Below are 27,882 nucleotides of genomic sequence, written 5' to 3'. Positions count from 1 at the left end.
TAGCTGGAAAAAGATAAAGACAACCCCTCACAAACACCTCCACAACACAGGTATGTCAGAAAACTTAATGCTTTCAAATGACACATCTACAGCCTTGCTACATGCAGCAAAATGAAGTCTAGGCACAGATCAAGACTTCTAAGCTGAACTTTATTGCTCTTACAGAGCAGAAATCCAGCTAGAAATGGGAAAGAAAGCACAGAAACCACCACATCAGAAGCAACTAACTCAGCAGGAACAGAATTCAATTAGGAAATATCAAGCAAGCTGAAACAAAAAAAAAAGGAAGTACAGAAAAGGAACATGGTTAGCTAGCAGAGAAGCTTCAAGGGGCAGGGTAATTCCAGATTATCAATTTAAGTGCCTTTCACAGTGAAAAATGCCAGTTTATCCCAGTTACTCTGATGAAGGTATTATACTGCAATCTACTGGCTGCCTGAWGTGAACTGAGTTCATGGTCTAGCTGTGCTTATTTCCATAAAAAAGAGAGAGCCTCTCTTCTCCCATCTTCCCCCTCAGGTGTCCAGGTCCTATTTATTACATTCACAGTTACCTTCAGTCATACAAAAGGGTAATGACTGTTTCTCTACAGGTAAATCTCAGGAGCTACAGCATGGAAATAAAACCTTAACCAGCATCTGATGGGAGCAAATTAGATTTCTCCAAAGCAGCAAAAGGATGGAACAGAACACCAACAAAAGAAATGCTTGCATAGCCATTTATAGCTGTTTCCATAGCAGTATAGAGTACTTCAATTGCTCTAAGTGCCAAGGATGACAGCATAACAAAAGATATATGACAGGCTGCAACGCTTTCACAAACCACAGCACAATATTCKGGGTTGGGTATCAAGGAAAGTGAGRAATATGCATAAASTACAGCAGACCCCATAGAAGWTTGGTTAGTGATCACTTTGCTAGCCCACAGAAACTTGGTGAGCCTAAGTTTCCCTTTTCCTGGTGTCTTGTGACCTCAGCCACCCCAGCCATCCTCCTCCTTCACCCATCTGACCTGACATACACAGTGGGTTGTGCACACAGGGCTGCCCACACTGGCTTCACTCCTACCACGTGAGATTTAGTTTATGTTTACAAAATCCCGTCTSCTGTGTCCCCTCAGTGCTACCATAAGTATTTTAATTTATTTAAATTTGGTCAAGTCATAGACATTATGCAGACCTGATACGCACGATTCCCATACTACACTTCTGGTTCTATATTGAATTGTTAAAAGCAATTTCTCATTCTTGTTTCATGAGGTCTTTCAGCCCAGTATTAGAAGACAGCCTTTACTTTATGAAGAAAGCAAGTYATTCAGCTGTTACCAGGCTAAACCTATTGTGCCTACAAGTTCCTCACCCTTCCATAGTTGCTTTTGTTCTTAAGAAACAAAGCATTAAGAAATGAGTCCCTAATACTGTGTTTTCTGTGGCTCATCTAAGGCTTCTGGAAAACACTAGCWCTTCAATTTATCACACAAAGGATGTGAAGCTGCTTATAGCCATGAATATCTCAAACAACTAGGAAAGTTTCTTTTTTCAACAAAAAATGTGTATCTTATTACAAACCCCTCATTAATAGCTCATTTATGAGACTAATTGTCATAAGCATAAAAGCTATAATTTAAAAAGCACTGTAAAAAGCTGATAGGCTAATTTTAACTTTATCCCTAAACATAAAAACTTAACATAGAAAAAAATCACTCATTCCTGCAGCTCTACATAATTGCTGCCTGCATTAGGTATGCTGAAGTAGACAGGGAAAGACAGCCCTTGAAAATAATCCCACATCTAGTCACTATGAACTGTTCTTTGCATCAACCTCTGCTTAAGTCTCACRTGGCAAAAGAACACTGATTTATTAAAACCAGGTCTGTACTACTAAAATATGACACCATGTATTTTGTGCCCTTCAACTGATTTTGTGGGGGCAGAGGAAAGGAAAAGCAAAGAGATAAAAGCTTTTGATCCAGTCTATCAACTACAGCAGGAAGGGTTATAGCACAGGCATCATCACCTTGATAACCTTCTTGCCAGACCCAACCAGACTGTGAAATAAATCAAGCAATAGACCTGCTTAAATCTATTGTTTGGATTCACTGTACCCAGTCAAGCTTGGGAGGGCCTCATCAGAGAGACAACTACCTGCCAGATCGCCTGTACTGGGGTGCAGAAAATGAAAATCTCTGCATGGCAACTCCTCAGAGAGGAATGAATGCATATTTATTAAAAAAGAAGTGCAAACTATCAGGACATCACCCTTTTCAGACAGATGAGACACACTATGTATTTTCTCAGTTGCAAGTAAGACAGTAAAACTACTGCAGAGCCACCACATCAGTTTCCTGAAGTCAGTGACTTTTACAAGCCTATTGACAACCCACATGTTCTCCAGATACCTTTTCTCCAGGTCGAATGCTGCCGCATTTCAGGAGATTGATGTCAGCTTTGCAGTCATCCATGAAGCCACAGATCAACCGATAATCACTGAAGATAATGGCTGTCATTTTAGTGATGTACTGATGGCACTGGTATTCAGTGATGTTCCCTCTGTGATCCACCAAACATGACACCAAGAACCCTTTACCAACTGGTTCATCTGCACATTCCTTTATCTGTTAAAAAAAAAAAGAAAATTACAGTGGCTGCAGSTACTGAATTTAACCTTATAAGAAAATCCTCAAAGAAACTTGCATCTGAAGCTTCAAAATCTGCTAGCAAAGAAACSCTCTGGGCTTAGTTTGATTTTCAGTAAGTCAGAATAATTGAAAATATTTCAGAAATGAGAAATCTTATGTGTGCCAGCATCTGAAAAAAGCAAACACAGCGACCTTGAGGATTATAAACTCTATTGCTCAATAATCATCTTTCATAATTACACTGAACCCCTGCAATCAAGCAGACTTGTAGGAAAAATGCTAGTTTGACAAACCTTTATTTAGAAAACTGAGCATATTACAACATCTCTAAACCATACTTAGGCCCCCACTAGACACCTGACCTTGTACAATATAAGATTTTGGCCAGATTTTTATTCAAAAGTCAACGCTATTTATGGAACTGTTTATAACTTGCTGGGAGATGAAAATTACTATAAAGGAAAATCCTCATCAAATTCATTTCTATGAGGCTCTTGCATGAACTGATTGTTGGTACTAAAACCATTTTACTCGGTGGTCTAAAAAAAGTAAAAATCACAGCTAACCAAAGCTGAAAGCTGTGAGGGGAATGGAAAAGCAGTGAGCAAGAACAGACAGGTCCCCAATATAAATCACAGCCTGCACTGCTCAGGGAAGCAGACAGTCAGGCCAAACCCGCCACCTCTGGAAGTAAAAGATGCAGGCAGTTTTGACAGTGTCTTTCCAAAGGAAGGGGAAAACATGGTTACTTATCAGTTAAGGATGATCCCTGGAGGAATCTTTTGATAACAGCAGTGCAATGCTTCGCTCTAAGGAGCACTGAGACTACACAACTCTTTAACTCTGGCAAGCCTGTGCTGAAATACTGCCCAGTTCTGGTGGCCCCTGTTTTGGTGGGTGCTGAAAACCATAGCCATAATGCTGCAGAAAGAGCTCCTGGCAGGCAGACACTAAAGTTCAGTGGAGACAGGTTTGCAAGGAATAGATACATGGGCTGACTTGATTACATCAAAGATTTGCCCCTGTAAAAATACTGAAGGGCTCATCAATCTCAAGGAAGATCTATGGCAATCAATAATTCTGGCAGTTTCAGATAACAAGCAAGGGCAGCGCTAAGGGAACAGGCAGGAAACCATTTTATTGGTTCTCAAATACCAAGTTGGAATATTTATATTGGAAAGTTTAAAAAATGGAGAGCTGTCTCTAGGAAGATATATTCTAATTCAAACAAGAATAACTCAGGGCACCCTGTGACAGACTCACACAGCACAGGTCAGACTRGATGAATAAAACAGATTTCTGCCTCCGCTTATGAGGCCATTATTTTCTATGTAACAAATAAAACATTCAACATTTCAAACATCATTATTTGAAGGCAGATGTAGGCTGATGAAACRTTTTATATTTAATCTAAATAGCTCTTAGAAAAACAGTTATTAAGGTCAATGTAATTGTTACAGATAAGGTGTAAAATACATTTCAGAAAAAAACCACATAGAATCATTGCAAGGTGAAAGGGGGAGAGTTGAGCAAGTGCTCACTGAGAAAGCTGCATCTTTGGTTTGGCCCTACTTCTACTCAAGTACTGCAAGCCAAACCAGCACACAACGGCAACATGCTGTTTTTGGAAGAGTCTGGCTTTGGAAACAGCCCCAGAGCTCCATGGCCTGAGCCACTGAACTGCAGAAAAYACCAAGCGATCATGTTATTGCCAGGCCACTTCTGAAACACCCACTGTTATCTGCTAGCCAACTATAATTCTAGGTTAAAGCTCTTGTCAGATCTTATAAAAACCACAACAGCTGAGGAGAAAAGAAATTGAAACTAAAATCTGTATTTAGCTGATAAAATTAAAGGTGCACTTTTCAGAACATACCCATACCCCTTTTCAGAACATACCCATACCCAATTGGGTCAGTCACTATTTCCCAAATTACTTTTTCTAGGAATTGCTCTTCTAGTTGCATTTTGTTCCTAGTGCAAAGTAAGACTTAAAACAGAGCTCATTCACCCAGCAAAAAAATCACCTATACCGGTTAGTGAGAATTAAAGGAAAATATAAATGGGTTAATACTATATGTGAGCAGTATATGTCCACTGTATACCTATTTTAAAGAGTGTTGTAGAAATATCTTTAAAAAGTATTAGTGGAATGGTTTATGCACCTGCYTCATTATTAAACAGCACAAGACCAAATATGAGATTGTTGTTCCTTATCTAACCTTTTTGTTTAACTCCACACTCCACTGTTTTAAAACCACTCACCAAATGGCAAAATTCTAAAATTCTGTATAGTCTTCCCATTACTTTTAACATCATATCCCAGATTTAGAGGGCATCRTTTACAGCAATGCCAGACTGCCACTGTATAAAAGTGGTAACTAAAGAGACTATTAAAAGAGCATTTTCAAGAATGCCTTGGTTACAAAAATTCTGCAGCAGCCATCTGACATAAAGCAGAAAAACCTGATCTTTTCTATGACAGAAAAAAAGTGGGATTCAACAGATTTGGCAGTGCTCGCTTTTGGGAGTTACCAAACKCCAAACACAACACAATCCTTTGATGCAAGCTGTCTTCCTTCCACCGTTTCATCTTCCAGTCTTCTTTTAACAAGTTTTCTTGATCYCTTCTTACACTAGACAATTTACACTAAAGCAGAGCAGATGTTTTTTTAAAAGGCAAGTTTATGGCTAGGTTACATTATATTGGTGGRTACACAAATAATGTTTTTGAGATCATGGCTTAGTGACTGAATTTATTCAGTTGAAGCCTGTACAGCTGCAGAGTTTTGCTTCCACTGCTCCCCCAAAGTCATCACCACTGAGGAAAWGACCTCAGCTAAGCCAGCTCCCACATGAGCACACAGCCTCAAGAGCTAAGCATGAGGACAAGGAAAGAAATGATTGATCAACTCATCTTAAAAGCTGACCAAGGTGTGTGGATACCTGAGATACAGAGCACTAGTGCAACCTAAAAAGRGGAAGTTCCTAACATAGTCTCCTTGGAGTAACTACCATTTGAAACTTGAAAAAAACTCAAGCTGATTATCACTTGATGTCTGTGAGCTTATCCCTTCTGCTTGCAAGACACAGTCCAAAATCAGCCTTATGTTAAATTCAGCAGAACCCCTGCTACAATAACACTGCTATAAATGTCAAATACACGATAAAGAGGGGGCAAATCCAATTCATAACAGATTTCTGACAAAAGGCCTAGTAAGAACTGGTGGGCTGTTAGTGCAGTATTTTTTTGCCTGGTACTGCTATGGCACCTGGCTTCTTCAGCAAGGAGCGTGAACTAATTACAGCTAGCAATTTGGCATATGAGAYTAGAGCTTCCCCAAATCACCATTCACACATTAATTCACTATCACATAGAAATGGAAAATCCTCAGTGCCACAAGAGCAGCCATGCCTTCCTCCTGGCTTACCTCAGCAATAGTGGACTTGCAGACTTCTCTGGCCACGGATTCAAACTTTGGATCTGTAGTCAGGTTCAGCTTGTAGTTCCACAAGAGCTGTAGAGAAAGCATTTGTAGAAAGAGGGTTTAAGAGCTTTCTGTGGAGAATTACAAACATTTTGCTTCAGAAAACAATGAAGCATGATTTATACCCAATCTGTATCATCATCCTTTTACAGTGCAATGATCAATTAAAAAGTCTCCTTGACAACAACTTTGTCCCTTCAATTCTGCAATAATTTTCTCATACTGAAAAAACTCAGGCTGTCAGAAATCTCTTTGCAAGGTCATGAGCTGACTCATTAAAAGCAAATATAACAAATTAATAATATTTCATAACTGAAAGGATAAAACAATGAAAGCTTTAACTTGCTACCTACTGAATATTTAGCAGCACTGTTAGCACACCACACCTTTCTGTGCCATGGTGTGTCTGCCTGATGCAAGTGATCTGAACAAATTAAACCCCCAATATGAGCAGATTCCATGCTGAAAACCTTATAAAAAACTAGTAAAAAAAAGAAAGGAAACAAAGCAGCTTGATCCTTCTGTGAGGGCTGCGACCAGACAAGCTTTTGGATGCAGATACATTTCAAACCTATAGGAGGTTCTCTTTTGCTAAGCAAAATTATACATTAGAGCTTAGACTGCAGAATGCCTCTGTAAGGATGACTGTTCTTCCAGGAGCCAGCAATGAGCTCATGAAGGAGCCTCAATGCACAGGGTCATTGTGCAAGAATCAGTCTTGGGCAAGTCACACCCTGCAGACATATATAAACCTCCCAGATGTCTTCCTGAGGCACAATAAAGTGAAAATACAGGATAGGGTCGCAAAACCTCAGCAAATTAATAGCTGAAATCTTGCCTGATTGTTCTATTAGCTCATCTGTTTTTCTAGGAACTTAAGTTGCATTCAAACATTTTTCATTAGCTTAAAATATTAACGAGTTTTAAAGATCCATTTTAGAAACACTGCCTTTGTGAAAAATGAGTATCAAAAAGAAAAAAAAAATGGTTAAACTTTTATTTTGATCTTTCAATTGTAAGAAAAACACTGGGAAAACATAATCACATGCTCTGCACCAGGAAGGCAGTCTCACATCCACTCCAGGAGGGTGGAAGCACAGAACCAAAATCAGAATCAGCAAAACTGTACCACCTTCCACATCTCATATGGTTTTGGAGCTGTGAAAAGTTAAAAAAGAAGGTGATGGGAAACTAGGGTGTTACAGATTGAGTAAAAGGTAAACATAAAGGTTTAATAGACCAAAGTGAATGAACAGGGAACCCTGTCCTTACAAAGAGTGCTATAAGGTCGCTCCCAGCCAGAACTGAAGTACAAGAATAAGGACACAAGATCAGAATACATCACTGCATTTGTACTTTCACACTTTGGAGAGTATTGAAATCAGATGCTCTSCAAACGAACCTTCCCACAAACAGAAAGAAGGTTAAACCTGCAGTTTATTAGCACTAGGCAGTATTTTTCAGGGGATGATAAGTAATTGTTCTGCACAGAAATCGAAGAGAAAGACAAAGAAAACATTTGGAAATGAGAAAACATCTCTGTGGCCTAGCTTTTTATCACTGCCCCACAATTTCTGCCTGGGAAAACAAGACTTTGCCCACACTTCCTATTTGTGAATGGCTTCCACAATCCATATCCACCTAACACCTGTCTTGAAGCAAAGATGCCATCACTTAATCCAGCAGAAGAAGGGTCCAACTTTGATTTCTAGAATTCTCAATTYCTTCTGCATTCAGGTAGTTTTGCTGGCACATTTAAATGTCAGGCAGATACATTTTAATTATGGAGTTTTCTCCTTTTCAAAAAGACTTGAACAGAAATATGTTGTGCCCTTCATCTGATCCAACCCTGCACAACAGAGAATTACAGCTGCCAACGAAGTCAGCCAGTGCTAAAGGTTAATTTATAAACACAGTTGGAAATCACTAGTTGTACAGCATGGCCAGGTTTCATCTCTGGAATACATCTTCCAATAATAAAGCAAAATACAGCTTCYCAAGCATCCAAAATCAAGACTGTCATTGAGGCATGCACTTGTCTGTCTGTGTTCAGGGCTAACCAAGCAATTAAGGATCTTGATATGGTGTACACTGACAGAATACAAATGAGAAAAAACTAAAGGAAACCTACTACCAACCTTAGCAAAGACTTTTTTTTCATTTTTTTGAGAGTCTTGGGATTTGAAGAGTCAGCTTGACAGCCCAAAAACTGGCTAATAGTTTGCTCACTGTTCAACACAGTGCTGAGAGGAGATCTGTTCTAAAACCAGCCAAGTGTCTCAAACTGCCTCWAAATATCACACCCCCACAGCATTTTCCAAGCGAATCTAAGAATTTAGCAGCTGTGAAAGTAATACAGGAGGTGTCAACAGCTGAAATTAAGAGTTTAAATTCAGTACTGCTCACATCTTTCCCAAAAGGAACACATCACATTGCTCCCAGTAACTCACGGGAACCAYCCCCCAATTATAAAACAGGAAAGACGTCTGCTATCCTCCTCTGATACAGAAGTACCRTTTATAAAGCTCTCAAAAATGTTCTACTCTGAAGTCTCCAGTAAGACCAGAGTGGTTAYACTGGGTTAAAGAAGTCACCTTGTGTTCTTCCTCCAAAGGCCAGTACAGAAACCCAAATGTGTCTTGATTAATAGCCTTTGCAAGGTACCAAACTATGCAAAATACCTCAGGTTCACAAGGGATAGGAGGTGCAAATGCCATAGCTATAGACTGAATAAACAAAGCAATACTTACATGATTGCAGTCTGAAGAGATTTCATTATCTGGCTGAAAGGAGAAAAAAAAGGAGTGTCAGTTCACTACTGATGTGATGCATTTAACRGAGAAGAGTCTAAACTTGTGAAACTAAAAAACTGTCACCTCTTTTCCACTGTAATAAACAAGTTGACACAATTGACAGAAAATTTTAACATCTGCATCACAAGAGTGATGATACCTAATTACCGAAAAAATGAAACAGGCACTTTAGACACTACGCTGTATTAACTTGAAAGAACAAGCAGCAGAAGAGTAGCAGAATTTATGCAGACACTGCAAAAACGTAAGGAATGCACTGGCATTGCCACAATTGACCMAACCCAGAGGGCAAAAAAGCACCTGTGGGAAAACAAAAACATATGAGCATAGTTAAAAAAAAAAATTAGTCTGGTGCACACAACTGAAGGAGAAAGGTAGGACTCACTCCCCTCCTCCAGACTGAAATGTTCATATTCCCCATTTGAAAAGTAACATCATTTCTTTCAGCTGTACATAAAAGGGCTGGTTCAAAGCAGCCCCAAGATTTATAGCTTCAACTGTGAGAAACTGGTGACATCCAATATTCATACATCATTTCAAAATATTCACTATATTCTCCTGGGGAGTTCTTTTGAAAAGAACTCTGAGTGCAAACCAACCCATTCTYCTTTCAGCCTGAGTAGTTCTCACAATGAAGAGTTCCTTGAAAAAAGTTAATCATACAAATCCCTGTCTCCTCTCCACAGCAGAACAGCACAAAGACAGGACAAAATCACCTGGCTGTCACACGCACAGAAGTCAACCCTGACTCTCAGTCTCTGCTTCTACTGATACTTAAGATGCCAGACACACTTTAAGAGCCACAGAACACAAAACCACTCTAAGCTTAAACACATCATTGACACAAAGATGTTAGACCTCAGGGATCAGGGATAAGAGAACCAGCAGTCAGTAGATTTGGAGGCAAGCAGAGCTTTTCAGTGCATTTGCTGCTGCACGATCTGCTACACCAACACTTGTACCATTGGTGCTTTGGGAAACATGAACACAAGTTTATGAGGAAAAAAAGCAAGCCTGGAAAACGTTTCCAAGTTCTTAATTACAGCCATTATTAACTAAAGCACTTTTATTTTTTTATAGCAGCAAGTGGCAGAAATCACGTCTCCACTTTGAACATAAAAAATGGTACCTGAAGGATTCCAGTAATTAATTGCAGTCTGGTCAGACTGACACGATCTAAAACTGTATCTCCCAAAGCAATAATAAATTTGAAAATTTGGATATCAACTATTTTTTAAAGTCTAGCAGATGTCTGCTGGTTATCCTCAGACTGCAGAACTGATTCTTTCRACTGAAAACTAAGATGCCACCCAAATTGCTCTATTTTACAGCAGCCTCTTAGACCAGCACTATTGTGACTKACAAGGCACACTTGTCTTAATTTCCTGCACTCATCCTGCATCCTTCAGAAACAGATGAAGGTTTTAGAMTAATTTCAAAAGCTGGGAGGTAGTGTGACCACCACAGAAATTGCTGTCTCAATCTTTTAGTCAAGATAGTTTCYTTATAAAAATATATAGGCTAGCACTGGCATTCTCCTGTAGAGGATAGGACTTACTAACACATTTGAAGGCAGAAGAATTTTTAAGGGTCAGAGAACACGCCCACAAAATCCTTAAGGGACACTTCAATTTTATTTTTGCACCCTCCAACCTGGTAACCTTTGCTTCAGAGCCACCAAAGATTAAAGCTCAGGTTTTTTTTCTGGAAAGATGACATACTGGTTCTCACTGACCTGGGAAGCTTAAACAAGCTTTTCTTGAAATACACAACAATAAAATGTTACACATTGAAATACCAGCTTTTCCTGCGCTTGGCAGCAAACCTCAGCTCTGTAAAATCAAAATCAAGCCTTMTTCTTCTGAGAAGAGTAATGGAACTTAAATGGGACCTTAACTAAGCTTTAGTAGTCCCTTCATTCACAGCTCAGTACTTAAAAATGCAAAGTCCAAGATCTAGCCAATAATCCTTTCCATGTAGAACAAGATGACCCCCTGCTAGCTAAGGCATGAACCTTCTTCCCTCTTACCACTGGAAGTGTTGGAGAGGTCGATTCACGCAACACTGACCTGCTTCTCCCTATTTCACTGAAGCAAGAGGRAAAAAACAATTCTTTTAGCTTCTGTCTGATAAAGTGAAGGGCTGAGTCTGAACAAGGGGGAAAAAAATCTCCCCAGTGCAACCCAAACCAGTTCTGCTTTGCTAAAGAGACAGCCTGTGGCCCCCTCTCCACTATTTCCACCCAAAAAACCTTAAAAATGAGCAATTTCAGAACAATATGCTTGTGCAGTAACGGTCATGAAAGAAAAGWAAGTTTCAAATTACCACTAAGGGAAGTTGAAGAGCAAGAAAAGCTGCATTGTGTCAGTCCCACATGGTGAGCTTGTGGAACACGGATGCTCAGAAAACCCCCAGGGCAAGGGGGGAAGAGAGCAGTCCAGACCTTCACCACATGCAAGTCAAGGCATTTYAGGAGAGAAAGCTGATGGCAAGGACATTCCACCGTTTATCAAGAGAAAAGGATCCCTATTACATCTCTGAACTGAAGGATTAAAAACAGCCTTTACAGAAAACGTGTGTGTTTCTGGGCTCACAGAAGCTTTTGCTGTTTAGCAGCTTCAGTGGGAATATATTGAGTCCCTTTACAGTTCTCTAAAAAAGTTCTCTCAACTCCTTCACGCACTAACACTCACATTCCAGAGTACTAACACCACTTCCTAACTCCCTGGGAAAGCAGAGTTCAGAACAAGTAAAAAAGAAAATAAGAAAACCTGAAYAGAAGAAGCATTTTCTTCCATACAACCACAAAATCAGCCACAAATCACACTGCATTAGTATTACGAACTCCACAGAAAAATTCAAAGGTTTGTGTKAAGTCCTATCACCACCAGACTGAAGTCATCAACACTGTTGTGTTTAAAAGTGCCTTTTTCCCATCCATCAGATCTCAGCTCTCTGAAATAAACCATGACAGTCATCCATCCCTTTCTAAATCCCTCAGCCGTATAAAACTAGGTCGAAACTCTACAGCAAGTGAGAAGCCCACCACCACCAACCAGGCCCAAAGGGGCACAAGGTGTTGGTGCTTTAGTGGCAGAAATGGACCCATCATCATGCTGGGAGCCCTATGAACAGCTGATAGTGACTGAACCAATGTCATGCATCACCACCCAGTGCACAGAACACTGCCTGGGGTGCAGTTACAGCCACTCCCTCAGTGACAGTCACAGCCCCTTCCAGATGGGCACACAAAACACWCTTGACTTAGTGTTAACTGCTTCACATCCTAAGGAAAAACAATTCACACCATGGGATTTTGAAAAGCAAGGTAAATATACTCTTCAGCTGGTGTGGATGAGAATGGTGAGGCTTGCTCCCAAAGAAGCTRTGGTTGACATATCCCAGCAAGTGCTCAAGGGCAGGTTGGAGGAGGCTTGGAGCAACCTGGTCTAGTGGAAGGCATCTCTTCCCATGGCAGGAGGTTGGAACGAGATGACCTTTAAGGTCCCTTTCAACCCAAACTATTCTAGAATTCTGTGAAAGTCAAGGTCTTGTGAAAACTCTCTGCAGGGATTATTTTAAATCTCTAGCATTAAGATTCCTCTCCTTCCTTGCAAAATTCATGCAAATGAAAGAGTCTGAGTTAACTRGCCAAGTGCCTCAATTCTCAGAATTTAATCCCTCCTGAGAGCAGAAGATGGGATGACAGCAGATATTTCCACTACTTTTATGAGGATGATGGCAAATATTTCCACTATTCTTTYAATGCAAGAGTAACAGTGAACTTGTTGGAAAGCAAGAACCAGGCAGACTTCAAATACTATGGAAAATCTTCAGACATTGAAGACAACACATTTTGGACCCASTCAGGCAAAAGCCATCGACAACCAACCCAGAGCAAAACAGCAAAACAAATAGGTAATCCGTTTGTGGATGGGAAGAACCCAGTGAATGACCCCTCCCTAAATTCAGGGAGAGGACAAGTCAATTAGGAAAAGATGTTAACAAAAGCAGCTACACTGTTATGAAAGAGAGTAGACAGAAGTGCAGCCTGCGGGTGGTCCCCAGTTTATTGCACTGTCACACAGAGCATGGTGCACACACAGCACAGGCAGCTCATGGTTTGTTTTTTTCACTTTGATCTAAACAAACACATTTACCACCAGTATCTGTACAGAAATGGTAGAGAAAGCCTGCTGACCTAGGAGCTTCTAAGGAGGAGGCCAGTAAGCTGATAAAGGGACAATCCCAGCTGTGWCCTTCCCACAGATAACAGCAATCTCTTCGCACCAAACACACCCAGCCATGACAGCAAACTCACAATAAAGTGATTTAATCCCCAGCAATCCAGCTAGCTAGACTTGAAGGACACCTGGAAACAGGCCAGACATAAGGTATGGGCCAAGGAGTCATCTATCTGGTGGAGCCACCYTCCTGCAAACCTGATCCCCTTCCAATGCAACCACTAGAAAAGATTCTGCAGAATTTCTGGAAACATGAGGAGATAGAGTAGTCTAGGCAAGAATCAACACAGCTTTTGTAAAAGAAAAACCACACATCACACAACCACCCATGCCTCAAACCTACTGAAACATCCTGGAGTTCTGAGCCAACAAGCATATGGCTACAGTAAATGGTTTTCACACATCCTGYAATCCTGAAAAAGTCATGTGTGAAAGGAAAGTTAAAACCAGTGATAATTTAAGTTCAAAACAGATGAGAAGATGTTGTAACTTAATTACACATTTAGTGAGCAATGGAAGTTAAACTTGTTAAGCCGAGCTTGAAATATTCTCTAATGCCAGTGAACTCTTGGTACTAAAAACAAACCCCATGTTGTCATGTCAGCAAAACCCCGCTATATTTACCATCCATGCTTTGAAAATAGCCAGTTTAAGCATGGTAACTGTGGATATATCATGCACCAAAGTTGCAAGCTCCTAGCTTCCACATACTTTGCTTATTTCAYATAATTATGTCCACATTGGTTAGGCATTTTGAGTTTATGCAAATGTATTAGTCCAAGTTATACAAACACCTAACAACCAYCTCTAAAACATACACAGAACTTTCTGTATAAAACTCGAACTATCAGAGCCAGCATCAATTTGTTTAGTCATCTTGCACACACACAGCGTAAGTAGCACATCACCCCAAACATCAAATTCTGCTAATATTTTTCACTGTTTTAACTGCATTATAGATTCCACAAACTTTTCTGCCTTTGCTGACATTTCACATCCTCCAGGGGTATGACACCATTTAGGTAAGCATGCTTATTCAGAAAAGATAGGACAAAGAAGTATCAAAAAAACCCAGCACAACATGTGTGCACTTCTGGCTCAGCAGGCACAGAAAAAAGAGACAAGAATAAAGCAGGCCTTGTCCCCTGATACTTTGAGGATCCAGTATTCAGTATCTGCTTTAAACACAAAGAAAGTTCAGCAAGTTCTACTCTTTCTGCTGTAGCTTTGACAGGAAGTGAAAAATAATTTTGCTTGTTTCACATTTGATGTGAAAGCAAGGTCTTCAGTGGGCTGTGTACCTTCCCTCCACAGCAGAAACCCGTCCCTGGGCAAATGCCAATGGCAGGAAAAGGCTCAAGTTTTAATTCTGCTGCATCAGAAGTGACCACAGACCATGGTGCAAAATGGCGTTTTAAAGAAACACCAATTCCATCTGCCTAACCAGGCAAGTGTCTTCGCTGGCTCTTACCAGCAAATCACTTTCTGAGCTGGCTGTTCCCACTCATGCAAAGCTGCAGGGCTGCTGCTCGGAGGCTGCACAGCTGCTCCATGCTGGAAGTGCCACGCTCTGAACCACAGGCTTTTCACACAAACTGTTCTTGTCCCTGATGCTTCTGCCTCCTTCCACAGGAGACTGTCAAGCCCCTAAGCCTTCGCAGCCTTTCTCTTTTCAATGAAGATCGACACATCAGAGAATGTTCCAACTGTCAGCACAATGAAAGCAAATCTGCCCCAGATGTTGGTTTGTTCTTTCCTTATTCCTCTCTCTTCCTCCTCTCAAAGGCTTTCCAAGCAGTCCCAATGAGTTGTGGAACAAGACAGACCTTGAAATTCTGGGTTTGCCACCTAAGTTTGGCAGCACTGCTACCAGATATAATGTTTCCTACAACACTCCCCCACAACAGAGCTCTGCTACCAAGCATAGCATTGAMATGGAGCAGCAGATCCCGCCAGAAGGTTTCAGGATTTGCTCCTGGRAAGCTGTCTTGCAATGCTAGCAAAAAGCTTCAGAGACCGAAAGGCATACAAGGATGCTGGTAGAGTGACAAGAGAGGATAAAAGGAGGAGAGCTGTTATCCCACCAACCAAGGTGACAGGGAGTCTGCTGCCTTCCTTGCCCTTGTCACTGACTCCAGCTCATCACACCACCCAAAACTCAGCAAATCAACAGGAAAGTGTTTGTCAGTTTAGAGTTTTCTGCCAGATTAATACCARTGGGTTTATGGAAGAGATCCCCCAGCATCAGTGAGTTTATTGGGAATGTACAGTGGCATCTCCACCTGCAGCATCAAGCACCAGCTATGCTGAATCAATTTTCTTTTCAAATTGACTTCTTGGCTGGCATTTCGCCTTAACCTCAACCAGAAACATCCCAGATAAACTTTAGAGTAYTCCACTTCAGAGGTAAAATCAGTAGCATGAGCATTGGCAGTACTGCACAGCATCTGCTGGTGATGCAGAGGAGAAATGAGTAAAGAAAGAAATGGAGGTCTCCAAAAAATAATTCCAGTGTAACAGCTAGTAAAGAGCTTTTACATTCATACATTCATAACCTCTTAGTAAGTAAAATTCTACCACTTATTCTCAATACAGAGACTTCACATCTTTTAACAGTATATAATCTACAGTACCCCAAGTTGAGCTTAACGTTACAGAAAGCTTGCAAAAACCCATGAAGAGTTCACAAGCAATTCATTTTTACACAAAATAAAAGGTTGTTGTTCATGAAGCAGTAAAGCCCTGTCTCCTAAGATGAAAGCACTRTTTTGACCATGCTTTGTTCTTCAGAGAATCATGTTTTGSCTGGACATGGCCTGGAACCAGAGAAATCCTTTGTAAATTAGCTTTGTACAGGAGCTAAGAAAACAGTTCACAGCAACAGCTCCACATACCAAAGCAGAGGAGAAGAGCAGGTGTCAGAGCAAATGGAGCTCACTCACTGTCCCACTCCCATAACCCAGTGGACGGAGGGAGTGCTGTGCTGCAGAGAAAAGCCACCACGCTGGCAGCTCCATTACCCCACATTGCTGGAGAGCACCCCCAACCAGGATTTGGCTCCCCTGCCAAGGGCTTTTGCTTCATTCAGCAGAGTGAACAATGCTCTAAACACTCCACCAGCCAATATTCATTTTTGTCTTTGTTATTCAACATGCAGGCTCATGACTCCAATTTTCCACACTGAAAGCCATACAGTGCTCCCAAAGATCCCATCCCAGGAGCATTTTCCTCCCCCTCTTCCAGCAAGGCACATGTGTCATATAAATCAGGCGCCCATCCTCACCAAGGCGCAATAAGCATCTCCTGCCTGTGCTCAGGGGCATGAGCAGCACTGCTTTAATCCCAACGATTTACATTCACACATGCCACCTCTGAGCCAAAATAAGACAAGCATCCAAACAGGTGGGAAGCAGACTCTGCTATTTTTAACTCCTGCCAGCTATTCTATTTAGAGGCAATAAAAATCAAATACCTCAGAGAAGCCACTTCAGCCTTAACCACAAACCACAAGAAKAACTATTTTATTTTGAAGTCTTCCCTTCTTCCTTCAGGACAGTGGTGAGAGACACAATTACATTTAACATCACTGCTTCCAAAACATGATGGATGTTACACATGGATGAACAGGCCTGTAGAGGTTCTTACACAACACCCAGCACTACTCCTTGGCTGTCAGAAGAAAAGGACTATTTTAGCCTTCTGCATGGTGTATGTCCCCCTGAACTCCCATGCAATATTCAACATTGGTTTTGTTATCAGGGAATGCCAGTGAGAGGGCAGGATGTACCAAGGGACCCCACATACAAGCTTTCCAGTGCTMCTACCCTGCAAGAGATTTCCTGAAAGCACAAAGTCTCCTGGACTCCAGCTGCCAGTAACTGCCTCACTGAGAGATGAAATGGGATAGGGAAGTGTCCCCTCAAAAGCAAGAGCACCCTGAGCACAGCCAGTGTTCAGAAACTCCTAACATCTGGATTTGAAATAAAACACTGGAATTTTCTTCAGAAGATCTGCAGGGGCCCAACACATCACTCACTTCTTCACTGCAGTGAAAGACAGGTGAARAGCAAGAGTCCTGAGTAGGGTGACTCCCTGCTGTTAAAATAAACTGTTTCAGTTCTTCTCTCACTTAAACGCTAACTGCAATCACCGACTTTAYCATCCCCCGTATGTGTCAATTTTATCACAGCACTGCTCAAACATGAACAAAAATCTATGGCAAATGCTCAGTGACAAGGCCCAGCCATCATCCTTCTCCTCAACTGAGTTTGTCCTTCCTTTCTTTAGTCAATATTCAGAAGCTCACTAGAAAAGCCAYAGGTACTGCACAGCTGCTAAGGGAATCCAAGGGCAACTTGAGGCTACCCAAAGCTATGGTGACAGCAATGAAAACGCTGTTAGGACATACCCCAATGTAAGTTTATTATGTCAAACGTAACGTGGGAGCTGAGAAGAGCCATATCAAATCAAAAGCCACAAAGCTCTTGACTTCACACCATTAACAAGGACCAGAGGTCAGGATTTTAAAATACTTTTAGCAATCACCCTATGCCAGGAAACAAACAGACTTGCTATGCTATTCATTCTCCAATTCTCCCAAAGAAACTTCTCCACTGAAAACTTCCTGGCTACTCAAAGAGCACAGTCCATTAAACTAGAGAGGTCCATATAAATTCACTTAAGGAACAAAACTGCACTTGTACACAGTGGGAATAAGCAAATAAGCACCAAGTGTTAACACATATTAAGGCCTACAGAACAGCCCACAACAGCAGCTTGTGAGCAACATCACTCTGCAACAGACAATCAGGACATTGCCTCGGTATTCCAGAGGATTTCTCCAACCCTGGGTGAGTTTTCCCCCATGAGATTTGTTTTGCTGGATTCTCACCATCGCCTGCTGAACTCGGCAGGAAAAGTTGGGAGGCTATTTTTAGGAAGTCCTAGAAACAGCACAATGCACCGCTTCCATTTCAAGTTCCTCCCRTACAGGAAGGGCTGCCCATGAGATGCACATCCAAAATAAACTTTGCTCCCTGTGCTACCTTGCACTCCAGAAGGCAGTACTGAGTTGTGTTTCCCAAATAATAGCTGACAACAACCTACCACCAACTTTAAGTCCTTTATAAATACAATTAGAARGCACTCAACAGAAAGTTCTGGAACTGTCTTTAAGGTAGCCAGGCAGAGCATCCATCCTGTTGTACCCACAATTTAACAGCTCTAGTTACCGTTTTTGCTCTTGTCCTCAGTAAAATGAATTTTAGTTAATTGCATTCTGGATCAGCCAAAAATTACTGATCAGGATAAGACAACTGACATCTTAAAACACAGAGAGGTACCGACCACCTGTCTCTGACCAAGAAACACAGGACACTCAAAGARGCATAAGGAATCAGAATTTCAAATCTCTTCTCCTTGCACTGGAGAACCAAAACAACCACCAAGAGCATCTGAAGGATGGTACCATCAAGCAACAACATAGTCAAAGCACACCAAATTCAAAATCCATGAGGATACTGCRGGACTGCTGTGTGAAAAGGCACTCACAGAGGCTGCTTCTGCTCTTGAAGCCATCAAGACAACGGCTTGGGAACCTGCTAATATATTTCCAGGGCAAACCTTTCTTTTCCTGCTCTGTGAGCTCATCACCAGCTTCTGACAAATGAGCCCTTTCCACAGGTACAGACAAAATAGATTCTCAATTACAACTGCATCCACATCAAAACCTTGAATATGAGGCTCTAAACAGGAATTGAGAGCAATCTTTTTCTAATAATTAAGACATTTAAAAGAAAAAAATATCCCTTGTTCTCAAGTCTCAAAGGTCACAATGACCAGGAAAGCTAAACTGATGTATTAAGTATTTTTCCATGTAAAACCACTGYTCTGATCCAGCATTTCAGTACTTTAGTTCTACTTCAACAATACTCATCTTCTGCATTTTAATTAAGTTTCCATTTCTATCCAAAAGCAGCTTAATGCATGGAAAAGTAATTCAGTAGATAATGGCTTGCCATTTTTAAACATTATTAAAAAAAGATAAAAACATTAACATGCAAGTATTTAAATAATTACAGATCATATCAATTTAGTCAGGAAACACACCAAGCTTAGCAATAAAAGCTAAGATTAGCTGCAAAATAATATCATCAAACTAGAAAGCTCTAGAAAAATTACTAGAGTGTTCAAGCAAGACTGAAATTATTCAAATCTGAGCTTCTTGCTTATTTAAATCAATCTGCCTGGGAGCCACACAAATTGTTGTGGTAAATTGATTTCCCTAGTGTCTGGTTCTCCTTTCGCAAGAGCCATGACAAGAAAAAGACCAGAAGACAAGATGAAACCAGCTGATTCACAACATCATTAGGCATTCTGCATTCAGACAGATTATACATCACAACATTAAACCAAGTTATAAATGTCTTGGCGAGTGAAGGCAGCCGGGCTCAGTGACTCACAGCAGGGCTGCCAGGTGCAGTGCTCAGTCACAGACCTCAGCACAAGCACCAAACCACAAATGCCATCTTTCTTCTTGGAGACTCCAGCAGTGCCGCATGGTTCATGCATTTTATTTTACTTTACTGCCTCATTTGTGCTATACTTCAGCAACACACACCTAGATTTTATCTGAAACAGATTTGCAGCAAACCTACTGCGCTAATGCCTTTACTGACGTGAAAAATATAGCAGTGCTTGCTTCCTACTTGGCCAAAAGGTAGAGCAAACCATTTAAAAGGAGCCTTATTGAAACTTGATTAAATAAATGCTTATAGCATTTACCTCAAAAAAATGAGTTGGTATAAGTGGCAGCTTGTTCTGAAGCTGGATGGAGAAGCAAAATTTAAAAAAAAAAAAAAAAAAAGAAAAACCCTCAAGTGAATTCACACAGGAGCTTCTAGGGTTCAACTACTGCTCCAAGATAACCTTTTCTTCACCAAGAAAAGCCATCTGAGCTTTTTTCACGACAAAGTTTTTGTGCACACCGAATGAAAGTGACTGCTSTGTGTTCATTTCCCACAGGGGAGACGCATTTCATATGAAAAGAGTTATCCAGAAACATTTACTATACACATCTGCACCAATAAGGAAATGAGTCATCAACCCACTGGCAGGCCTGATTCATAGCACACGGCACACTCCACCTATTTAGGAATCTGTGTACAGAATATAGGGGAAAGGCAGAAACAAGCCACAAGTCATTTTAAGAGACTACATATGAAATGCCAATTAAATGTATTTTTTCCCACCTTTGCTTGGGTATAATTTCTTCAAAAGGACACGACCAGCATKGTGTTATACACAGCTGCAGAACTTTTCACCTGGATGAATCATAATGTTTTCCTTATATAACTGTAAGAAAAGCAAACCTTGGATAAAATCGCTTGGATTTTGTTTAACAGAAAAATCAACATGAATAAGTCTTTRCAGCCAGTGCTAAGGCAAGGTTTCCATGGGATTAGTAACAAGCTACCAAATAAAAATTCTGCTTGCCTTCAGAACACGCAAACAAAAGCCCTGTTACAGGACCAAAACAACTGKCTGTCTTCAGCTCACTACATGGAATAAAGGAAAAAATAAAGAAAATTGTACATTCATCTTCTTATTTAAAGCTTTTCACTTACAAAGTTAGGTACATGTTTAAGCTGTTAACCTTGTTCCCAGAAGAAGCCTGGAGCTGCAGCACATGTCCCCCAAGGTACTGGTCTGCTCTGCCATAGAAGCTTGGCTTTTAATGTATTTTGTGTTTTTTGAGAACTCCTTTCCAAAGAGCACTAGGGTTTTTCAGCTTGAACTGCTCAGCTTAATAGTTAGATAGAGCCATAAAGACAAGTACTTTGCTTGAAAATTCTGAACCGTAATGGTAATTCAGGGAAATTTAAAATKATAACCATGGTAAGCAGCCAGGTCGGTAACAGTTCCCCTCAAGCCAAACAATGAAATTATAGCTGACTAGTTTTGCACAGATGAGCAACTAAAAAAAAATCCATGTTTGATGCTGGATTTTAAAAGTGAGCTTGAAGAGCTTTCTGGAAAGCAATGTTAGTAGAAAAATGTCTTACTGGGATGCAAGAGAGCCAGACACCTGCCTGCAAATCCTCCCAATTACTGTTTCCATAACTCCTACTTAAAAAGCTATGAATAAAGACAAGCTGCAATTAAAAAGACTGAGCACACCTACAGCTTTTCTGCTAATAATGACAGAGAGAAAATAATGGGGGAGGGAGGCAAAGGGGAGAACAGCAATAAGCTCATCACTGCCACAGCTCCGTACCAACACACAGCACAACACTCTGTGCAGGACCACCACCAACATCACTATTGAACAATTCTCACCTGTCAAAATAYAGGAATTAAATCAACAATTTAACTGCTCTAGAAACAGCTGGTTATTCTTTCTCACCATTATTCCTGACAAACAGCAAAATCAATTACAAGGCTCAGGAATACAGACCTACAATCCAGGGATAGCTGGAAGGTACTCAGGCAGTACTACACTGTTTTCTTGCTTTAACAGAGTTTTCTATTCTGTCTAAAAGAGAGCTCCAAAGTTGAAGTATTCAATCAAGAACAATTACCACCTAATAGAAACACTGGATTCCAGTCTCTGGTCAACTGTGAAGGTTTCAGTAGTCACACACTATTAAACTATTCAAAGGTACACGTTCAAGGTACAGAACTTCTGAAGCCTGGTTGTGGCTGAAGAAATAAACATGGCTGCAAATCTCTGATCTCTAAAGGCAGAGAAATGCCCAACAGGCAATACCTAGTTTTCAGGATTAGCTCCTGTATGCTGATGGCAAAGCCCAGACAATCCTCACTGAAGAACCTGCTTATGTGGGGAATTTATTTTGTCCTGACCAATAAGCAGAATAAAGATGCTTTCTCCAACAGATAATACTTGAGAATGGGACTTCAGGAAYTTGATCTGTTCTTAACGAAGTGGCACAGGTAGCTGATGTGGTTTGCATGTCCACAAAAAGGCAGTGGCATACTTCTAGGGACATTCAGRGGAAAAGGTGACATCAGTACCCTCAGGTAAGCAGTTTTCCACCCCATGCAAGCATTYAAATCCCTTGCRTGCAGATTCTTATCTGCATGAGAAGAAAAAAATGTTGGGACAGTGCAACTTTCACAGGAAGGTGAGATCTGAATGCTGTAAGCACAGGTCAACATTGTGACCAAACCCACCTGCTTTGGTCTCCTGTGATGTCTTTAAATAGCTTTGACGAGTTCTTGCTCAGGGTGAGAATTAACTCTGCTGCCTAATAAACCTTATCAATTTCCATGCAAAAGTAAAACAAAACTTAAAAATGTACCCACCAGATTATCAATTAACTTACCTGTGCGTTTTATGATTACCACAGGAAAAATAAAGGATGGATAGACAATACTTCCAAGACAATCTTTAAGGAAAGAGAAACCTCAGAATACCAGAGATAAGACATTCATCAAAGAGAACTCCTTCAGGAAGGAAGTCGGGTATTTCCAAGTGACACCAAGAAGMAGGAACATCCCTGATAAATGTGCATGAAGAAAGAATACTTGGCACCGTAAGAACTGATACTACTTCTTAGGAGACACAATTTTACTTTCTTATTTTTAGAGAAAATAAAATCTCAGGAAAATACATACTAAAAGTGAGCATTCAATGGTCCAAGGGAATGACTTGGGTAAGAGTCCCAATGTGACACWAGAAGAATTTGAGGCACCTAAAAGAACAAGAGCAGATGGAGAAGAAACTAGAGAGCAAAATCTTCTCTAGTACCTATTCAGACAATCATTAGGGGTTTTCCAACCCCCCAATAATTAGRAAGTTATCACACAAAATCTTCTATAAACAACATTTGAACTTAGATGGCATAAGGAAGGGACATGACTTACACAGTAACAGCAAATCACAGAATCACAGAATCATAGAATAGTTTGGGCTAGTAAAGGTCATTTAAAGATTTTTCTTTTCCTCTGTATGCATTTTTATCAGATGCAGCTCATGGTGAGTGCCAGGCTTGGCATCCACACGAGTGGTTCACTGCTCTTTGCCCAGACTAGAGCACATAGCAATACATTACCTCCATCCTCTTTGCCCTCCAAAAAAGAAGCAAGGACAGAAAAGCCTTGGAGCAAATTAAGAACTGCCAYGATCAGACAATTTTCATTTAATCACAACCCAGGCATTCCAAAAGTAACATTTTCAGGCCTTCTGAAGCCTGCAAAATTGAATTTAGTAGATTCAGGTTTACATTTCTGACTATAATGTAGCATCTACCAGATTACCTGAGGCAACCAGATTAACAAGGATATTTTTATAATGATAATCTAGGAAATTATGAAACCAGCCTTCCACACTGCAGTCAAGAAGAGAGTACTGTGAAATAACTTTAATTTTCATCTATTCATATACAAGAAATGATCGTTCTTTTTTCAAGACAAACCCCAAAACAATTAAATTCAACATAAAACGCAACTATAGTGGTACAACTCTTCAGCAGAGCACYTGACAAGCTGATCATCTTCACACCTCTCAAATTGCTGAAGCACTTATATTATTCCACTGTCACCCAAATGTGGCAAGGAGCAACAGAAGGTTCACAATGCACAGAGAGGAGAGGTTCAAAACAATTAAACGTCCTGTCCAGTGATACAGAGTTTTCCACTGCATCTCTGTTACAAAGCARGAGGTCTCTGGTAATTTATATGTACTTAAGCAAAGTCTGTCAGAACTCAGGAAACAAATGAAAAACTGGTGAATTATAACATGTATCAGTTAACCAGAGAGGATTAAAAAAAAAAAAMAMMCMAAAMMCYWAACCACTCTCCCTGCTTCTTCTTACAAAATTCTTTAAGGATTTTTCTGCTGGTTTCCTGCTTTTCACCAAGATGATGCCACACAGAACAGCCTCCAGGGTCAGTGCTGCCGGAGCAAAGGATGACACAGGTTAAGTGCAGTATTAACCTGGATCAGCCTGAGCTATCCTGAACTTGTTCCCTCAAAAATAATCCCAAAGCAGGCTAGAACATAGCAAGAAAAATCTCTGTATTATCAATCTCAAATCTTGGGAGCAGCTCTTACCCTAAGAAAACAAAGGGCACAAAACTGCAAGAAAGTTATACTTGCAGGCTGACAGAACATCTTGGCTGACTCTTAACAGAGTAATTTTTATAAATAAAAAAAAGGCCAAGTGTGCCAGAATGACTGCCAATTCTTGAGGCAAATTGGATGAGAAATGAAAGTAAACTGTAGATTAATATGAGGTTTCAAGACTTATTCTGAAATCTTCACTGTACTGCACACACCTTCCTGTGCTAAATGTACTGTGACAAAAAAGCTGGTTTGCTCCTTATCAGTTATATCTGTCATTACATTTTAGAGCACAAGACTTGCAAACCAAACATTTTGCAGGCAACCAGCAAGTTGTCAGAAACATGCAACAACCACAAGGGAGCCCCTACACCAAATCCAACTTAAACAGCTGCCAGAAAGGCTGTTCCACTCTGACTAAATTCCCAGGCTTGTTACCACAAGCACTAGATCTGTAGTTTCCCACAGATTCACACACTTGGAAGTAATTTAAGACACCCAAGGCTTTGGCCCATTGCAACTTGCAAAGCTGCTTTTCTAAGAACAAGCAGGGCTACCCTGTTTCAGAAGCTACAGTCCTGCTTCCTCAAGGAACCAAGTGTTACTGCACAAGAAGACAACGGCTGAGAGAAAGCCAAGTTTGTTGTTCTTTGTTTGTTTCTGTTCTTGCAACACAAAATTGGGAAGATAAAGTATGGTTAAAACGTGTATTTTTTTTCTCTCATGCTTGTCCTTCAGTGATTCCAGCTGTCCAGTTCCTAAAGAAGTGCTAAACAAGGATAACCTGATAAATGTGCAACTACCAGTAGGCAAATGAGAGCTCCACAACTCCATAAATATACGTTGTTTCTGGAAATCAAGACTAATTGTGGCTTGCTTTTAGGAARGGGGGAGGTGGATGCAAGATGCTTTGTCTGGTCTAAGGGAAAATACCAGCTGTTATTTTTAACTCTGCAAGTTATCACAAGYGGTCAGTTCAACTTCAGAACTGGAGGAAGAGATTCAGCATGGAAGTATCAGACATCTGGAATAGTAAATTTCCCCACAAAACCAACTGCACAGACCCGGCACTAAGTTTGCTGACCTTTTGAAGCAAGACCTGTAAAACACCCAGGTAGCTTCCCATACATTTCTGGAAACCTGCCTCCTTCAATGACTGTGCAGCAGGAAACCTTGTCAGGACAAGCGAGATCCTCCTAAYGCAGGTGGGGCTCACCACTGGAAGCCAGTTCTTACTGCCCTTTGAGATAAGCAAATCAGAGTTAATCCATCAATTATTCCAACGGAAGACTTGATCCCTCTTCCTCATCTTCTATTTAAAGTTTCGGTGGAAGCAGGATTAGCTGAGTAAGGCTTTACACTGCAAAGACAGGAGAGGCAGGAAAGGTGTGTGGTGTTCAGGCTTCACACAGCAGCACCACAGTGCAAAGTGCTGACAGGAGGTTTGCTGACATGTTTTAATTATTCTCAGGCAGATTTAGAGTATCTTCTGGAAAAAAAGTACAATCTGAGCAAGAACATCCCTGAATTAYAAAGTTTAATTAATGCAGCTTTTTTCAGAAATATTTCTTTTTAATTAGGTTCATTAACACCCTCCATGCTAATTCGAGATACAATTTTTTCACAAAAGTAATTTTGTTACTACATTGCACCAGTCTAGTTAGCACAAAATTTCATACATGCACTTCCATTCCAGACACCTTTACTGGTGCAGTTTAGTGACACTCAGAATGGGGCACATTAGGACTGACTACACATACTCCCAACTGTTTATGCCAGAGCCAGCTTGCAAGGGACCAGATGACAACCTGCTTTGGGAGAATTCAGAGAGCTGAGTGTACCTGCAACCAACTCCAATTTGGTTATTAACTCTCTGAACCAACTTACTCACTAAAAGTCACTTTTCCTCCACTTTAAAATAGACCAAATTTTTGACAGTTTAATGTTTCAACATAATTCTCTTACAAAGCTTAAGTTCTGGCCACATTTTGGTGAAGAATAGGGATTTTGAGCACTTACTTGCTTGCTTCATTTTTTCCGCTTGAAATTTGCCCGGTTTGTACAAAAGGTCTCTCTCAACTGCCAGCACTAGAAACAAGCTGTGATGCAAAAATCTAGTGGAGTTTTATTGTACCTTACACAGCTTGTGCCAAAATGTGTTACTAAATCAGCTGTTATGATCATAGGTAATAGGTWACGTTGGCACAAAAATGCTGAAGAGGAAAAGTAAAATGTTTTGTGGCATGAAAATAAGCAGATGCCTCAAGGACAAAGGTACAACCTCATTTTTGACCAGAGCTTTACTAAATTMATCTCTACCTGTTAGATCAAAGTCACTTTCTAAATATAAAAYCATATAGCTGCATTTAATGAAAACMCAAATTTTAAGTGATGACAAGCACTAATAAATATGCTAATTTCTTCATTTAGTTGGCACTCATAACACCAATACAAAGAAAAAAGTTACTTCATGAAACACTGCAATTCCTCTGGGGAAATATCTGAAGTAGCTCTTCTTGACTGTTTTCACGACAGCCAGTTTTGGTGAACCAGGGCKGTAAGTGCACTCAAACGACTCCCTGTGTGAGGCAACAAGCATCAACATCACAAAATTAAAACCTGTTCTCTTTAAAGYGAGACAAAGGAGCCGTTTGACAGCAGGTTGCAGTAGCTCTTTCTCCAGAGGGAACCTCTATGCAGGCAATGGCAAACAACACAGACAGTGCTGGAGCTTTAACAGATGCCAGGGATTTCCCAGCCTAACACATATTAGCACTTCGTATTTGCAATCCTGATTTCCAGCACCAAGCAGTTAATTTGCATGTTAATTAGAAAAAGGTCACCAGAAAATTGCACCAGACAACCTTTCTGTATTGACTAGAAAGGACAACGATGCATTTCCATAAAGTCTATATCCTTCTTTTAAGGACATTTTCCCACCCAGAAGTTCACAGTAAATCCAAGGTGCTCCTTTTATTGACTGAGCATCCATTTCAACATATGCCTATCTCAGGCCTGAAAAACTAAAACTGGTTTAATATCAGACATCTTTCAAGACATGCAAAACAAATACGCAAGTCTGAGCAATGCTAGAGGAAATAACGGTAAATTAGTCTAACCAGAAAGMCTCCTTTTACCACAGTACAAAATTAAACAGAATAAACTTGAAAGAAAAGCATTGTTAGAGTATGCCAGAGAAAAAGCTTAGCAACTGGTTAGGTCTGTGCAGCTCTCATGTCTGAGCAGAACGTTCATCCGATTCACATTCACTGGCACTGGCAGGATTAAAAAGACAGGAGACGGCAAGAAAAGAAGGTTTTAACTACCTGGAAACACACTCTGTAGTATCCTCTCTCTTTGAACTTTCTTTCATACACTAATACTGTATTATGCTTAAATCAAATGCCCCTTCAGCTTAGTTGCAGAGGTGTTATGTTGCCAAGTCTAATAAAACTGAATTACTGCTGCTGTTTGTCATATATTAGATTCACTGGCAACTCAGCTTCTGTGGAATCATTTGGTTTTCTCCAGAACTTCCAAGACTGATCACTTGATGTTATCAGACAATAACTTTCAAAGCAGAGAGCAATACTACTACAAGGCTGTTCCTCATTTTA

General features: G+C 40.5%; 1 protein-coding gene across 1 annotated transcript in view; it reads right to left on the bottom strand.

Moving 5' to 3' along the window:
* GLG1 (golgi glycoprotein 1) overlaps nucleotides 1-27,882 on the bottom strand; it is an 81,904-nt gene that overhangs the window by 36,071 nt on the left and 17,951 nt on the right. The window contains exons 2-4 of the mRNA XM_057376395.1: nucleotides 8,876-8,908; nucleotides 6,069-6,155; nucleotides 2,398-2,613 (exon numbers count right to left, since the gene is read on the bottom strand). Of these exons, the coding sequence (XP_057232378.1) occupies nucleotides 2,398-2,613; nucleotides 6,069-6,155; nucleotides 8,876-8,908 (336 nt within the window). The remainder of the gene's footprint in view (nucleotides 1-2,397; nucleotides 2,614-6,068; nucleotides 6,156-8,875; nucleotides 8,909-27,882) is intronic.

Source organism: Malurus melanocephalus, unplaced genomic scaffold, assembly GCF_030028575.1.
Source record: "Malurus melanocephalus ecotype Western Australia unplaced genomic scaffold, MMel_1.1 scaffold_279, whole genome shotgun sequence".
Lineage (NCBI taxonomy): Eukaryota > Metazoa > Chordata > Aves > Passeriformes > Maluridae > Malurus > Malurus melanocephalus.
Note: the sequence above shows the minus strand (reverse complement) of the source record. Positions and strands in the feature narration are given on the sequence as shown.